At 43.2% G+C, this 17582-nt stretch overlaps 1 protein-coding gene across 2 annotated transcripts in view; it reads left to right on the top strand.

Moving 5' to 3' along the window:
* The window catches only part of LOC122945987 (complement C4-like), a 71808-nt gene extending 54898 nt beyond the window's left edge, over positions 1 to 16910 (top strand). The window contains exons 24-42 of one of the 2 annotated variants that reach the window (XM_044305244.1): positions 1035 to 1124; positions 1720 to 1923; positions 2281 to 2356; positions 2488 to 2644; positions 3962 to 4063; positions 4156 to 4324; positions 5009 to 5175; positions 6027 to 6179; positions 7379 to 7438; positions 7835 to 7925; positions 9004 to 9166; positions 9658 to 9748; positions 9872 to 9946; positions 10337 to 10439; positions 11725 to 11814; positions 12451 to 12537; positions 12996 to 13079; positions 15228 to 15357; positions 16635 to 16910. In XM_044305244.1, the coding sequence (XP_044161179.1) occupies positions 1035 to 1124; positions 1720 to 1923; positions 2281 to 2356; positions 2488 to 2644; positions 3962 to 4063; positions 4156 to 4324; positions 5009 to 5175; positions 6027 to 6179; positions 7379 to 7438; positions 7835 to 7925; positions 9004 to 9166; positions 9658 to 9748; positions 9872 to 9946; positions 10337 to 10439; positions 11725 to 11814; positions 12451 to 12537; positions 12996 to 13079; positions 15228 to 15357; positions 16635 to 16776 (2234 nt within the window). In that variant the 3' untranslated portion in view covers positions 16777 to 16910. Of the gene's footprint in view, positions 1 to 1034; positions 1125 to 1719; positions 1924 to 2280; positions 2357 to 2487; positions 2645 to 3961; positions 4064 to 4155; positions 4325 to 5008; positions 5176 to 6026; positions 6180 to 7378; positions 7439 to 7834; positions 7926 to 9000; positions 9167 to 9657; positions 9749 to 9871; positions 9947 to 10336; positions 10440 to 11724; positions 11815 to 12450; positions 12538 to 12995; positions 13080 to 15227; positions 15358 to 16634 lie in introns of both variants that reach the window. The other variant, XM_044305243.1, reaches the window with a different exon arrangement.
* The last annotated feature ends 672 nt before the right edge of the window (positions 16911 to 17582 follow it).

Genomic DNA, 17582 nt, shown 5'->3' with positions numbered 1-17582 from the left:
TTAAGATGTTTACTGTGATACTGATTCAGATCTATGAACTATGTGACCCAAAAAGGCTATGTATGGGTACAAACAGTCAACTGGCAGTTTCTTAGTTACATTTGCCAGGTAGTAGGCTGGTCCTATATTTCACTGGTTAGTGTAGTCCGCTAGTAAGCAAGCTAGAGTGCAGACTTGTTTGGTGTGTGCTGCAGCCAAGCAGGCCAAGATAGATCCTTCTCCATGAAAAAAAACATTCCTGTGAGTGATAGCTGCCAGAAAATAAACTTTGCTGGGAACTACCTCTGGAAGACAGCACTGAAATATTGCAGCTGGTTGAGGACCATGAAAGTCCATCAGTGACCCCTGTTCTCTGAATACCTGTTCTTCACTGACCCCTGTCCTCTGTATACCTTTCCATCACTGATCTCTGTCCTCTGTCCATCACTGACATCTGGTCTCTGTATACCTGTCCATTTCTGACTCCTGTCCTCTGTCTACCTGTCCATCACTAACTCCTGTTCTCTGTATACCTGTCCATTACTGACCCCTGTCCTCTGTATACCTGTCCATCACTGACTCCTGTCCTGTCCTCTGTATATCTGTCCATCACTGACTCCTATCCTGTCCTCTGTATATCTGTCCATCACTGATTCCTGTCCTCTGTATACCTGTCCATCACTGATTCCTGTCCTCTGTATACCTGTCCATCACTGATTCCTGTCCTCTGTATACATGTCCATCACTGACCCGAGTCCTCTGTATACCTGTCCATCACTGACCTGAGTCCTCTGTATACCTGTCCATCACTAACTCCTGTCCTCTGTATACCTGTTATTTCTGACTCCTGTTCTTTGTATATCTGTCCATTTCTGACTCATGTTCTCTGTATACCTGCCCATTGCTGACCCCTGTCCTCTGTATACCTGTAAATCACTGACCTCAATCCTCTGTATACCTGCTCAGTGTACATGAGTCTTCTCAAATGCTTCTGATACCATTATATTCAGAATGTATCTTCTATTATGAACACTTTATTCTCATGCGTCTTTCAGATAGAGGAAGAAAGGAGATCATCATTGATGAGGAGCTGCCTTCAAATATGATCCCTGATGGAGACTTCCATTCCAGTATCAAGTTGAGCAGTAAGTAGAACAGCAATGGCCTGGAAACCATTGTACGTCTTAGGTTCACTCCTTCTATTCTATTGACTGGCTGAGGGTATCTACAATGATTGCATGAATCTGTCACGTAGCTGAGACCTAACTGTTTGATAGGGATCTCTATGTCATCATCTTACATTTATAGACAAGACACCAGGTGGTTTTAAAGGCAGTGTACAGCTTTGAGTGGATTTCTTTTATTTCACTGGATGTATTATGGCAAAAAACAAATTTGCAATAGGTTTTTATTCAAAATGTTGCTGTTTTTCTGCTGCAGCCTGCACGTTTTCTCGTACATTGCAGCCTGCTCAGTGTGAAATCCATGAAATCAGCTTTCTGGTGGTTCGTCCTGTAACTTCTCTGAGCACATTCCTGACGTAGACATTCGGTTGTCACTTTTCAGACTCATTAAGATCTTGGCCCGATGGACTAAGTAGTCGATATTTACTTCTGACATAGTCCTGACCTCCATGGGCATGAGTATGACTTTGGACAATATGACATACTACTATTTTGTCCAGCTTTGCTTTTCTAGTGTAACTTTTTGAATGTACCTTTGTCTTATTTCCAATTGCAGTGGACTCTCCAATAAACACCATCAATAACACCCTGAGTAGTGATGGGGTTAGTAGACTGATCCGCGTTCCGTACGGCTGTGGCGAGCAAACTATGATTTCCACTGCTCCTGGGGTCTATGCATTGCGCTACCTCGATCACACAAATAAGTGGACATTGCTACCACCTGACCGCAAGGACGAAGGGCTGGAGAACATGAGGAATGGTATACGCAGCTATTATTTTATGTTGGATTACACAGATTATCTAAAAAAAAAATAATATAACCACGTAGAATGAAATCCATAGCCACAATGACTTGTTCTACAGAAGAACTCTTCCAAGGATTTGGGTAGTTTCTCATAACGCTCCCTAGACCAAATTCTGCACTAGGGAATCCCATTACAACCCTGCAGAATCAATCCATAAGAAGTTGTTCTCAGCTGTCGGGCTTCGGAAATTCCTGATTTGGTGGTGGAATCATCTAAAACATGTTTTTAGAATTAGTCGACCCTAAGGAACCTGCTGCAAACAATATGAACAATGGCTTCATTGTACTTATAGACTGTTTTGTTGTCCCCAGGATACTCAAGGATATTGCAGTACAGGAAGACTGATGGATCCTACGCTGCATGGCTGCAGAGGCCCAGTAGTACTTGGTAAGATGGGAGTGCTTCCATAATACCAGTGACTGCTATGCTAGATATTCACCGGGTTGACATTGCCTATGCTTCTAGAAGATGTGCTATGGTTGCTTGGTTGTCTATATAAATCTCTTAATATGTCTTAGGTTGACCGCTTTTGTGGCAAAAGTCATGTCCCTCTGCCGTAAGTACATTGGCGTTGATGTGGAAGAAATCCGGAAATCTGCCACGTACCTCACCACGAAACAGAGTGATTCGGGAGCTTTCCTGGAGACCTCTCCAGTGTACCACCTAAATATGATGGTAACATGGAACCAGACATTTGTCCTACGTTCATTCACATTTACAATCTGTTTCCTTGCTTTTGTTTTCCATGATATATTATGTGACCTCTACCTCTGTGCTAATCCCCCACCATAGGTGATCAATGCAATAGTATGACTGGGGGAAAATCCTTTTAGATGAGGAAACTGTATGAGTATTAAACTATTTTACTCTTCTGTGGATGGCCAGCCATATCAAAACAAATCCAGTGGCTTCTTCCCTGGGATTTCAGGTCGAATGTCAAGAGTTCCATGTTTCCAAATCCCCTGCATAGACATAGATTTAAAACACAATTGGGGAGGTTTTATCATTTAACTCAGCACTCGAGGGGTACTGATTCTCCTTACAGAGATCCAGCTGGTTGAGAGAGTCTTACAGGCAATGCTACCTATATGAAAATAAGCTCTCCTCTGGAAGTGTCTCTCTAATGCCACCTATAGGTAACTACCCTGTAACTCAATGTTCCACTTATTAAAGAGCCTTGAAACATGACCCTACTCTATAATTGACCCTACTTACAGATGGGTGCGCCTGATTTGGCCTAAATCCCAAGCCATGGCCACAGACTGGGTATGTCATTACAAGCCACCTCCAGCGGCATCTGGCACATGCGCCATGAAGTGAGGTGTTCTGGCCCTGGCTTTATCTGGGCATTACGTGTGCGCCAGATGAGGCGTATGGTGATGTTCTCAGCCTGCGGAATGTCAGTCAAGCCAGGAGAGGGCCTGGCAAGAATGACTCTTCAAAAGAGCGGATCCACCCCCATGACACCTCTCAGGATATTCTGTTGAACATGCTGCATCAGCAAGAATATAGACGGACATTATGTCACAGTCCTGCACACCAGGTTGGTGGGGTGTAAATCCTTAAGGGGTTCCCTTTAAATCCAATCCAAATAAAGATAAATTACAGAATTAATCAGAAATTAATACAAACCGGGGTACCCAGATCTGTGCTGACGGGGGCCAAGAACCCTGAAACAACTGTCTACATATGGTGTCATCCTTTTCAAAAAGTCTCTGAATTGCCTGATACAATATAGTTTTCTTCCTTCTGGAGGAGAGCTAATTGGCATGAAGTCTAGAAATTCACACTCCTCTTCATCTGGTCAGATCAGATGCCATGTTAGAAAAACTGTGTCCCTTCATTACTGTATGGAGGAAGTCAATAGTCAGCTATAGTGATCATATAATTCAGACAGTAATTTTCAAATATAGTAAAATGTTAACTCTCTAGACTCTTCTTGTTGGGCATGCTTCATGCCGTGGATCTCAAAACATTACTCTGTCTACATAGGGTGGTGTTGCGGGGAAGACTGCAGATGTGTCTCTTACGGCATATGTCTTGGTGGCTCTCCATCATGCCAAGGATTCTATGCCTGAGGATGATATCAAAGTGGTATGTTAGCTTTCATCACGTCACTTGTAGGGACATTTACAAGTAGACATATATCATACGAACTAAATCATTTCTTCTGCAATCATTTACAGAAAAGCAGCATCAGTAAAGCCATAGACTTCCTCCGCTCTACACTGGAGAATGTCAAAGAGCCATTCCCCTTGGCTATCGCTGCCTATGCCCTCAATCTTGCATCTAGTGACTCGGTTTTGAAGGACACGGCATATAGCAAACTCATGTTCACTGCCCAGGAAGACCGCAGTAAGTAGCACACTCATCTCTTACATATATGTCTTTAAAAAGAAGCTAATTGGTTGGGTGGGACATCAGATATAGAGGTGCAGGCAGGAACCCAGGCTGCAGCCAAGCATCCCCGTGTGCTGGTCGGGACCTATACCAGCGAAGCCTTCATAGTTGTGACTTTTTCACAACAAACTTTGGTAAGCGTACTACAGTAACCTTATTATATATACTGTGCAAGCAACACCACACATGAGGAGCTGCCTCCTGTCTCTTTTCTATGCAGCTAATTATTGGCATTTGAAAGTGTGCTGGGGTTTCCTGCTGTGCTAGAGGCAGATAGAGATACTTTCATCACAGCACACAAACACATATTTTATGTAGAATGTAACGGAAGCACAGCTTGACGTGTGACACTAATTTTCATGGAAAAGAGAGTTATTACAATGCCTGTTATTTGGAAACTGTATGAATTTGATGATTTTGCAATTACAATAGTTTCTTCTGTAAACTTCCCATACTGTTGGTTGGGCATCCAAGGGAGAAAATTTTATGACGGAGCTGCCGGTTCAACCTACATCCAGCATAGTCCTAAAAGTGTCAATTGTCTTTTTAAGGGGGCTGATTGTCTTTGTATTTTGAGCTCTATGGCCATCCTGTCTACACTAAACAAGTCTGGTGTTCTCTTTTTTTGTCCATTCATAGATAAGAACACTTTGCATTTTGGACCACCGGGGACAGCACTTGCTGTTGAGGCCACATCGTATGCGTTACTTACAACTCTGCTCCAAAACGATATACGTAGCGCCAAGAAGATGTACATCTGGCTGTCAGAGCAGGAAAATTATGGCGGGGGATTTAAATCTACCCAGGTTAGTCTATGTTTAACGAGGCAGTAGTAGAAGGCAGGGATGCAGATCAAAAGTCACAACAAGACTTGGACATAGTTGGTAAATTCAGGGCATGTAAGCCTTGCCTCTGCTAACCCCAGGAACCCAGCTGCACAAATATTGGCAGGGATTACAGTACTTACAGAACATGTAAGGATTGTCTATGAAAATTAGAGACAGTCCTTGCAAATTCAGGACTATTGGCAGTTTGGTAGAGATCCAATATTGCCTTGCAGCCTCTCTAAAGAGCACTCACCACAAGTTCTGAACAGTTTCCTACTGCATCAGGTGCTCTGCTGTCACAACTGGGGCCTGGTATGGACCCGTGCTGCTCCCTGTTATTATCATCCCTTGTCTAATGGTCATTTCTGACCCTGCATCAGTCTCAGGACAGACCTTTAACTGACTTTCATTCCAGGTACATCTCCTTGTTTTTGCCTCAACTAGCCACTTAGATAGTATCAGTACTTCCTCCCATATAACTCCACCTCACACCACCTGTGTTCATGCGTTACAGTTGGCACTCAGGGTTCCTCTGACCCTGTTAAAGTGACCAGCCCTATCAGTGTTGCCCAGATAAATCCAATGCCCAGAACAAATATTACAAATTAGGCCCTAAATGCAATAAAGAGAAGCCTGTCACTTCCATGCATTATATTGACAACCTATTCATTTTAATGAGAGCTGTGTAATACTTCATTGACCTGTGGGGGAGCTGCAGGGAAATCAAGCACTCAGTTTACCACACAGATTAAGGCTGATCACTGGGTTTCCCAAAGGAGGGATGATCCCAATAACCATTATAGAGACCTCTCATTTTTCTTAATCTGCAGGACACGGTGATGGCACTGGAAGCTCTCTCCGAATATTGGATTAAGACTCACACAAGTGAAAGGAATGAATTACTGGTGGAAGTCAACTCACTGGTGAGATCTATGAAGCAGGAGTTCAGACTGCGGAATGAGGAGAGCATCCAGGAGGAGCTGGTGAGATCTAAGGATGTTTGGTTTACAGAAGGAGGAAGAATGGGTGAAAATGTTAGTTCTGGGTAAAGAGAGTGGCAGGTCTTGGACAAGAGAGTAATAGATCCCAGTCAAGAGAGTGGTAGATCTTGACAAAGAGAGTGATACTGTTGGTCCTGGTTAATAGAATGATAGTTCCTATTTAAAAGAGTACAATCGTTCCTGGTCATAAGAGTGGTAGTTCTGGTCCAGGTAAGTTTTGGTCAAGAGAGTGATAGGTCCCAGTCAAGAAAGTGATAGACCCCGGTCAAGAGAGTGAAAAGTCCCAGTCAAATGAGTATTCTTCAATCTTTTCAAGTAAATAGGCCACAGCACTCTTTTCAATAAAAGGCAAGGGTGGGTGCACGTCCGGGTTGTGTTCTGTAGCTCCACCTCAAGAACTGTAGGTATCACACAAATAGGCGCCGGCTGTAAGCACACTGTGGTCTTCAGAGTGCCTGATGAAGGGCGATTGTTAGCCCAAAACGTTGCAACTGATATACCACTTACTCCGGCTGAAATAATATGAAGTGAAATTAAAACCATTAATTATCATCACTTAAGGAGTGCTGTCTAAATGTTTGTGTGATACCAGTCAAATGAGTGATATGTCTAAATCAAGAGAATGATATGTCCCAGTTAAATGAGGGATAGGTTCCAGTCAAGAGGGTTATAGTTCCCGGTCAAGAGAGTTATAGTTCCTAGTGAAGACAATGGTAATTCCCATCAAGAGACTGGTAGATTTGTAAAGGGAGTGATAGTTTCCAGTCAATAGACTGGTAGATTTGTAAAGAGATTGATGGCTCCCAGTCAAGAGGGTTATAGGTCCAAGTCAAGGACCTATACATAAACCATAAGCACAGCTATGTTGATGATACATCACCTCAAATGACACTAACTTAAGGGAGCTTTATGAGATTAGAAAAACATGGCTGCTCTCTTCCAAGGAACAGCGCTACTCTTTTCTATGGGCTGTGTCTGGTATTGCAGCTTAACCCTATTCATTTGCAACTACTGCAGTATTCAGGTTGAGTTGCGATACCAGACTCAGTCAATGGACTAGAGTGTCGCTGTTTCTAGAAGAAATCAGCAATGTTTTTCTAATCTTCTAATACCCACAGGGTCCAGGAGAGTCCAACATTCCTAGGTAAGATATAAGACAATGTTTTTTCCTTGTTTTGTAGAGATCAATGGGAAATAAATTTAAGGTGAAGGTGTCTGGAAAAGGAACCGGCGTCTTAAAAGTAAGTATGATAAAAACCTATTATCAAATTGGGGTTCTCAAGATGGGTTCCCTTCCATAACTATATTTACCAATATTTTAAATGCCACAGTTGGGAGTTTCACTCCTGGGAGCAGCTGAGAACATGCTCAAAACAGCTACTTTTGGGCATGGTTTGCAAAAACCTCACCCCAATGTCATGGGGCAAGTAAGAAAAATCTAGTTGCTACAAAACTTTACATTAATAAACTCCTGTAGAAGACCAAGGACAGTCGGGCTTAAAATCTGTAGAATAGAAATGTAATAATATAAAAAATATGGATATATATTTCCCATGATGCGTCACTTCCATTTCACCTTTATAAAGGGGTTGTGCAGGCAATATGTATTGATGACCTATCTGTTAATCTGCTCTCAGGTTCTGAAGATGTATAACATCATACAAGTAGAGAACACGACCTGCTCACAGCTTGATCTGGAGGTAAAAGTGAACAGCCATATTAATCAAGGTGAGTTCTTCATAGTCGCACCTCGTGATTTATTGACTTGGTACTAAAGCTTTGCCCCAGTTACCTAGGGGTACCAACAGAGATGCACCTAGCCTTTCTCCTGCCTGAGCTGAAAATTTAAACGGTGCCCGAACCCCACCCCCACCCCCACATCTAGCCCTAGATACAGTTGAATATAGAGAGATGAGCACTTCAACAATGTAAGCGCTTATTTCCCACAACCCTGCCACTGCACCCACTTGTCTCTAGGTCTCGCCGCCTGAGGCAATAGCCTCACCTGGTCTCATTGGCGATACAATTGACGGGCATTGCAAATACTTTTACACATTAGAGGGCTCAATTCAAGACTGACCTGCTAAATCTTGGACTTTGCAACTCCGTGGCAACTATACAGAACCTGGGAGTAATCCGGCCAATAAAAATGTCTAAAAAAAAAGTCAGAATGCTAAAAAAAAAAAAAATCGTACTGAACTCTGCAGTCCCCCGTCAATCCCTTTTCAACACTTTTTGAACCCCCTCCAGTTTCTACGACCCGATGCCTCTCAATATTGAAATGTGACGACTCAGCCAATCATTTTCTGAGGCGGGTCACTATTGCTTCCAGTGATTGGCTGGGCAGTCATTTCCTGTGTGTCAAGATGGAGCAGGAAGTAGAGACCAGAGGGGGATCCTGGAAGCGGAAACATGTTGGGGATCAATCAGTATGACTTATTTTCATTATTTTACAGCATTGTGATCTTTTATTTATTTTTTTGAAATGTTTTTAATAGCAGGACAACCCCTTTAAGACCCAACCATGAACACCCACCAAAACTGCTTGAGGTGGAGTTAAGCAACATATCCTGAGAAGTGGCATGTCCTCCCTCTCCGTGTAAAGACGGCTGCTCACTCAACTGCTCTCATTCACCCTAACGGAGAATGACTGTGCAGGTCCCGGACCTTGTCTAATCAGATATCTCCAGATTGGAACTTCAATATCACACATAGTCCATTAGCAAGAGGAGCACCGTTTTGGTAATAAAGCAGCCATGTTTTTCTTATCTTCTATGAGTTTCTCTACACTTTGTCTCAACAGTAGATGAAGAAAATGATTATGACGAGGACTATGATGCTGAGGAACAGGCCATGTCCGATGAACCCATGAGGAACATTGACTGGCATGACCTGAGGAGCAGAGCGCGTAGAGAGGTCTCCCGACCCAAAGAAAAAGACATCAAAGTCTTGTATGAAGTGTGTCTCAAGTAAGAACGTCCACAAGTCTCCTACTGTCATACACAATACATATACTGTACAGAAGCTCTATGGCTCTGATCCATGACTCTCATCAGAAATCACAAGAGTCCTCTGTGTTTGGAGTCGTAATATGGCACCCATGGTCTGTGGCCCACACTATACCCCTATATGCCTCTGTAGATGAAGGACACCTCCATAATTTGGAGCCCTGATAACCTCATGTGTGTGCATACAGGTTCCATGTACACAGCTCTGCCATGCACATGTGGTCTGTGTTGTCCCCAGGTTTCTTTCCCATAATCCCTCTCTTTTCATCCCCCATCTAATTATGTAATTATATCGATAAGTTGGGTGACAACCTAACTGGGGCACTGTAGAGACGGACATATTTATTGTCACCCAGTTTCCCAGAAATTCAGGGATTTTATTTATTTTGGAATTTTTGGGGGTATTTTAATGGAAGGCCTCTTTAACCTTTATACTAAAATTATATTTTCAGGACAAAATCCCAGACACCTACATCTGGAATGGCGATCGTCGATATTACTATGCTCAGTGGATTTGAGCCCAGCACTAACGATCTGAACAAGGTGAATAACGATGACTTCTTGAAGGAGTTCTCCTGGACAATAACACTGACGGCCTGTCCTTAGGACAGCCCATCAATGTCTGATCGGCACAGTATATAGTCAGTGTATTTTTGTTCCTTACAGCTGAAGGACGGTCTTGAGACCTACATCAGTCACTATGAGATCCAGGCTGGAAGACTCATCATGTACTTCGAAAAGGTCTGACGAACAAACCGGAAGGAAATAGAAAATGCATCTGTAGACATAGGAATAATCAGTAATAATGCAAGGAACAGTTCTGCCCTGTGAAAAATCGATTTTATTAATCTTAGTCAATGGGGGAAAAGTCATGTCCAGATAAAACTGATACACAGTGTTAGGCCTAGTACAGGTCCTGAGGGGCGGAGCTTTATACTAGGAAAACACCAGAGAGAGTCCCTGTGTCATGCTCCTCCCCCTAAGACCCTGAACTAGGTATGCACAATATATTAGTGGGAACATATAACTCTCTTCCCTATTTATCTATGATGTTTTTTTCTACCTTTGTGTTCTTCAAACATCTTTCCGGTCAGATATTTCCTTGTAGTTTAATGTCTCTACTTGTTGAAGGTCTCCCAAATCAGAGAGTGTGTGACCTTTGAGGCTGTCCAATCAGTGAAGATCTCTCCCCTGCAGCCGGCATCTGCCATCTTGTATGATTTCTATGAGCCAGGTAATATGTTATATCCAAAGCTTTTAATGAAAACCTGACACCTATTACCTGACATATATTCCTGTATTATACTTCAGAGCTGCACTCACTATTCTGCCGATGCAGTCCCTGTGTACATACATTACTTATCCTGTACTGATCCTGAGTAACATCTTGTTTTATACTCTAGAGCTGTACTCACTATTCTGCTGGTAGAGTCACTGTGTACATACATTACATTACTTATCCTGTACTGATCCAGAGTTACATCCTGTATTATACTCCAGAGCTGCACTCACTATTCTGCTGGTAGAGTCACTGTGTACATACATTACTTATCCTGTACTGATCCTGAGTTACATCCTGTATTATCCTCCAGAGCTGCACTCACTATTCTGCTGGTGGAGTCACTGTGTACATACATTACTTATCCTGTACTGATCCTGAGTTACATCCTGTATTATACCCCAGAGCTGCACTCACTATTCTGCTGGTGAGATTACTGTGTACATACATTACATTATTTATCCTGTACTGATCCTGAGTTACATCCTATATTATACTCCAGAGCTTCACTCGCTATTCTGCTGGTGCAGTCACTGTGTACATACATTACATCACTTATCCTGTACTGCTTCTGAGTTACATTCTGTATTATACTCCAGAGCTGCACTCACTATTCTGCTGGTGGAGTCACTGTGTACATACATTACATTACTTATCCTGTACTGATCCTGAGTTACATCCTGTATTATACTCCAGAGCTGCACTCACTATTCTGCTGGTGCAGTCACTGTGTACATACATTACATCACTTATCCTGTACTGCTTCTGAGTTACAGCCTGTATTATACTCCAGAGCTGCACTCACTATTCTGCTGGTGCAGTCACTGTGTACATACATTACATTACTTATCCTGTACTGATCCTGAGTTACATCCTGTATTATACCCCAGAGCTGCATTTACAGTTGGCTGTTTGATACTGGAAACAATCAGCAAGCAGAACCCAGTTATTCTTCCTGTGCATCAGATTAGTGCGTGGATTACATGTTACTCTTCCACAATGTAGGAAAGCTCTGGGCAGAAAATTAACCAGCAGGGAAATCTGAGTAATTCTTGCTCTGAAGGATCAGTACAAAATAATTCATTTAATATACAACTTTTTATATGGATTCATTCTAAATGGAAGTGAATTAGAATTGACTTTATTAACCATTGGGTGAGGACTTACCTCTATGGACGGTTGACTACCTCCATGCGCCATCCATGTAAGTTTATTATGTGCTGTCATTGTCTTCCTGCAGAAAATAAGTGCAGAGTGTTCTACGGGGGTCCGGATAAGTCCAGCACGGTGAGCACGCTCTGCTCTGGGGATGTGTGCCAGTGTGCAGAAGGTAAGTGTATGGCGGCGGTACAGCCCTCCTCTAATCACCGTGTACAAAGCCATGTAATGTAAGAACAGTCTCCTGGTCTGTGAGCACAGCAACAGCGTGTCAGCTGAATTGAGTTAATCATGCCATAGATGTGCAGTTTTGGCTGACCATGGCCTACATTTTCCAACGTGGCCCATGATATTTGTGGTAGGCTAAAGTTTGCGGACAATCATTTGCGCTAGTTTTGAAATGATGGACACCTGAAATTAGCAATTTCAGCCGTCTATACAAGTCTGATGTGTATAGACAGCTTTACTCTCCTGCCTTATCTCCGCCACCAGTCGTCATTAATTCCCTACCCTCTAATAATAATGAGATGACTCTGCTCATTCTGTCCCAGTCTACACAGCAAAGCTGCCAAGTGCACTCCATAAGACAGGAACTGTCAGCCTAATGTCACTCCTCTACTGGCCAATGTGAGAACTGCAATATTTCAAGATATTGTAATTCTAGGAAGGTTCTTAGGGATGAAACATTTTTGGACCCCTCCAAAGAAAAATCTGAGGTTCAGAAGATCCCTGGTATATGAATATTCTGCAGATAACATTCTGAACAGAATGGTGGGAGATTTATTAATTCATTCTTATTACTACGCAGGTTCATGTCCCAGAAAGCAGCGCCCTCTGGAATTGAAAGGAGACGCTCGGCGACAATTTGCCTGTTACCATCCAAGAGTGGAATTTGGTGAGACTGGGGGCAGAGGGGGAATCGGGAGGGAAAGTCCTGGAAGGGTTATAAGTAGAAGCTAAGAGCCAGTCTGGAGCCGTTATATTATGGAATTGCACTGTGAGCGATTGTCTACTGTATTCACGTTGGTTAAGGGAAAACGTGATGGTGACTCTGACCAAACCCTGCATGGCTGCCTGGAAATCAGTCTCCTCCCAGACATTAGTGGGCGCCATTTACAGCAGCGAGTCAAAAAATTCACCTCGCAATTACTATGATATTATATTTGAAAATAGTTTTCAGTACAATTCTTAGAAGGAATTGTCTTACTTAAAAAAACTATTTTCAAATACCCTATTCCCACAGGGGTCAGGACATGCTGGGAGTTGTAGTAGCAGCCACGGGTCGCAACGGCTACGTATGTTATTAAATCAGTACAATCCACCATTTCATGTTACTTTTACTCCAAAATACAGGATACCATGTGAGTGTGGGGGACACAAGGGAGGAGGACGCATTTATTGTCTACACAGTTCATATCGTGGAAGTTCTAAAGAAAAGTAAGTCAAAGGCTGCCAATGAAAGGGCTCTATACCATTGATGTTATCGCCATATTGGCAATATAGGCACTTGCCTAGGGGGGCACCGTTTAAGGGCAGCAAAGCAACGTATGAGGAACATAATGTCACCAGTGTTTCCAGTTGAATCATCATAGTTCTGTAGCTTTCCAATATACTTCAAACTTTCATTCCTCACTGGCTGTCTTCAAGCTATCTGCTTGCAGTCACTTAATGTAAACACACATGCAGAGGCCAAAAAATGCATTCTGATCATGTCCAGATGACACAGCTTGCCCTTATATACTGTATCCAGCTCTGTGTCAGCAGGAGATGGTCAGGAAAGGTTTCAGCCTTTGTATATAAGCAAGTGTTTCTTTCCACCGACGGCAAGAGGAAATTTTGAAAAAATTGATTAAAGGGTTTCTACCACTTCGGTTTCACATATTTAGCTGTCAGACACTAGCGATCCGCTAGTGTCTGCTCTGCCCAACCATCCTAATATAATTGCTTTTGGGGCAGCCGTTTTGCTAAAAAAATAACTTTTATTAATATGCTAATGAGCCTCTAGGTGCTATGGGGGCGTCATTAGCACCTAGAGGCTCCGTCTACCTTCAGAAACTGCCGCCGCCCAGCGCGTCCCTCCAGCCCGCCCATCTCCTCCTGAATGCGATCCTCCTTGTGAGCGTATGTATTCTGCGCATGCGCAGTGAATGTCTGACCGCTTCCTTGCTCAGACATCTCCACTGCGCCTGCGCGATGACTCCATAGTGCTCCGAGGAACAGGCGCAGTGGAGATGTCTGAGCAGGGAAGCTGTCAGCCATTCACTGCGCATGCGCCGAATACAGGCGTTCACAAGGAGGATCGCATTCAGGAGGAGATGGGCGGGCTGGAGGGACGCGCTGGGCGGCGGCAGTTTCTGAAGGTAGACGGAGCCTCTAGGTGCTACTGACGCCCCCATAGCACCTAGAGGCTCATTAGCATATTAATAAAAGTTCTTTTTTTAGCAAAACGGCTGCCCCAAAAGCAATTATATTAGGATGGTTGGGCAGAGCAGACACTAGCGGATCGCTAGTGTCTGACAGCTAAATATGTGAAACCGAAGTGGTAGAAACCCTTTAAAGGAGTTGTCCAAGATTTTGACACTTACGGTCTATCCAAAGGATAGGTCATCAATATTTGATTGTACAGCGCCATACATTGTATAGTGGCTGTGTTTGGAATTGCCACTCAGTCTCATTGACGTGAAGATAAACTGTCACTATATTAAGAAATGTGAACAGTTCATATGGGCTAAATAGCGCTGCTTCCCTGAGCATAGAATTGTATATTTTATCTGCCTGCACCCCGTCCTTCCTTTTCTTGATCTATGTCCCACAAAACTTACAGCGCCCGACATGCAAATATAAAGTTGTTAGACATGAAGGTTTCTTGCTGCTCTGCTAGACCATTCATTGCCGTCAGCATCAGAGCAGCCTGCTGCAGCATGATTTCACGAGATACAGGAAATCTCGTGAGAACACCCTGTATACTAACTTCAACCGAGACATCTTCTCGCTCAGACCTGAGTTAGACTTTGCCACCGATGCTGCACAGAGAAGCCCGAAGCCCGTGCAGAAGTTAATTATACAGTATGGTCTCGTAAACGTACACTGCAGAAGGCCGCTCTGATGCTCTCCTCAATGACAACATCAGAGAAGGTAATATAAACCTTCCCTTGCAGAGAAGTAAAGTGGTTGCCAAATTTGCATATTGGGCCCTGTACGTTTAGGTGGACATATCTCAAGGACACGCGGCGCAGGCAGTTAAATAAATAATGCCACGCTTAGGAAACTAGCGATATTTAGCCCATATAAACCACTCACAGTTTCTAATATGGTGACAGGTTCTCTTTTAATGGGACGGAGGTGCAGAAAGGCCATTTGAAATGACATCACAGTTCTACGAAGATGACTCTTCACTCATCCATGTCCTGCAGCCTATTCAAACAGCAGTGCTGCCAGGAGTTGGGTCCCAACAAAATTAAATCCCCAAGCAACCCCTTTCATTGAAACACAAAGTACAATATATTAGAAAGCATTAGTACACAACAGGTAGTTATGAACCTCATGAAACATTGGTCTTCTGATCCTGTGATTTCCACCCTTCAGATTTAGACGAGAACATCGCAGAAAGAAACACCAGATACTTTTACCAACGCTCATCCTGCAAAATGCGACTTGAAAACAAGGAGTACCTGATCATGGGGCAAGATGGACAGACCAAAGATGAGAAAGGACGGTGGGTGGTGGCCGGGGGCGGACGACTGGAAACCTAAAGTGGCCCTGGAAAAAATACGAAAAGTGGCCCTGTTTTGTAATTGGGTCCAAATTGATGGAAGGCAGAGCCAGCAATACCATATTGTGGCATACTACCATACTACCCCAACAGAGCAAAATATCACAGTCCAGCACAAAATACTTCCCCAAAAACTTCCACTAGCCGGCCATGAGGAAGGCTCAGGAGGTCCCTTGGGCATCAGCCCACCAGGAAACTTCCCTGTAAAAATCTATGGCCAATCTGCCCCTTATGGTGGCCTCATAGTCATCCTGATGGTTCTATAATCACTGATTGTGTCTCAGGTAACGCAGAGAACAGCCAGATGGCAGCTGTGGGGCCCCTGGACAGCAAGAGCCCATTCTAGGGTGGTCTTGCTCAATTTCAAATAGATTCTACAACGTGTTTTTTTGCCCGCTTGCCTAAACCAATAATATTGCAAGGTAGGATTTAAAATGTATTCATGGAAAAAGATACAAAACATCCTGAACGATATGATAGTAAATATGCAGATGTGCGTGGCTACATTTATAAAATCATGGAAATGAATGCACTGAAATAATAGATGCATACATTATATATGTACTAAGCCCTCACTCTAATGATAAAATCTGAGACTCTCAGCCAATATATTTTGATCAAAACACATCTGTGCCCGCCTACCCAGCACCACGGTGGTCTCAGTCACGCAGGTCCTACTCTATACCTACTTAAGCATCTATATTCAGAGCAGACCCTGCACATATAGTGTGCTGCTCCTAGTTACCTCTGTGCATCCAGAAACCAATGAGAGGAGGAGCGCGCACACCTATCTGCACCACCTAATCAAGGTCGCCTGTTAGATAGGAGGGGCAAAAAAATGCTACTCTCAAGATAGAAGTGCATTCACACCTGAAGGTGCCACTCCTTCAAGACTAATCAAAAATCACGGAAAAAGATACAAAACATATGATAGTAAATATGCGGATGGGCATGGCTATATAAAATCATGGAAAATAATGCACAAAAATAAAAGATGCAAACATAATATGTGGACTAAGCCCTCACTCTAATAATAAAATCTGAGACTCTCCAATAGGTTGGGAATTTAAACAAGATGGCGGAAAATAGAAAGTAGGCACCTGAACCTCCTAATGTTGATTCCCACTTCCTTATGGTTCTATCCCTTGTTTTGGAGATTGTCTCATTCTTCCATTCATGTGTTTGACTCATCTTCTCGTTATCACTTTTTTCTCCTTCAGAATGAGATACTTATTAGAAAGCAACGCCTGGATCGAGGAACTGGCAGGACCCGACACTTGTAAAGCTACCCGTTACAGGAATGCATGCAATGAAGTGAAGACTTTTATGGATAATTATCGGAAAAATGGTTGTATGGTGTGACCACATGGTGGCATGGAGCGACCATCATTATCGTCGCTTTTCTGAAGAATATCAGTATTGATGTCCAGCAGATGCTATTTTGTATTTTACTCATTAACACTTAAATTTCTCCAATAAACTACCAATCAAGTGAACATCTTGTGTGGTCAATTAAAATACAAGTTTCTCGAGGATTGTGCAGTGAGCTCTTGAGAAGCAGAGCATGGGAGTGGTAGTGGTTCTTACTTTAGGATGTGTTATAGTGGTTTCCCTCAGCCATTGCTCCCTAAGGCCGTGCAGTGAGAGGAATGGGCACCTTTTTTCCCTCAGGGGAATCCCTGTAGTTGGTGCTCCTACCAGATGATACTTTGAGGTGCCCTTGATGTTGCGGCAGAAAATGGCCCTCTTGGTATGCCATCTTGCTAAAGTCTGCCTCAGTAGCATCTCTAGCTAGCAACTGTAATCTGGCAATTATGGTAGTCATGTCCACTGTGGCATACAGGTCTATAGAGGGACGTCTGGCCAGGATGTGGTTAAGTGTGATGGGTGTCTTAACGGTAGTTCCTCACAAGCAGCAAATTCTGGTTAGCTGTAGTTGTAGGTTTACCTTGCTGACTCCTTTGCTTGGCCATGCAGTTTCTTTCTTTCTCTCTTTTTTACCTTATATATTTGTACAGGTTAATCATGGAGGCAGCCGACTGGCATTGCATGCTGTTATTTAGTTTATGATCTACTAATACACCCAGATCCTTTTTTAACCAGAGACTCTCCCAGTTTCACTCCCCCTAGGACATATGCTGCATGCAGATTATTATCTACTGTACTGT

The sequence above is a fragment of the Bufo gargarizans genome, chromosome 9 (genome assembly GCF_014858855.1).
Source record: "Bufo gargarizans isolate SCDJY-AF-19 chromosome 9, ASM1485885v1, whole genome shotgun sequence".
Classification (NCBI taxonomy): Eukaryota; Metazoa; Chordata; class Amphibia; order Anura; family Bufonidae; genus Bufo; species Bufo gargarizans.
This window is presented reverse-complemented; position numbering and strand designations above follow the sequence as displayed.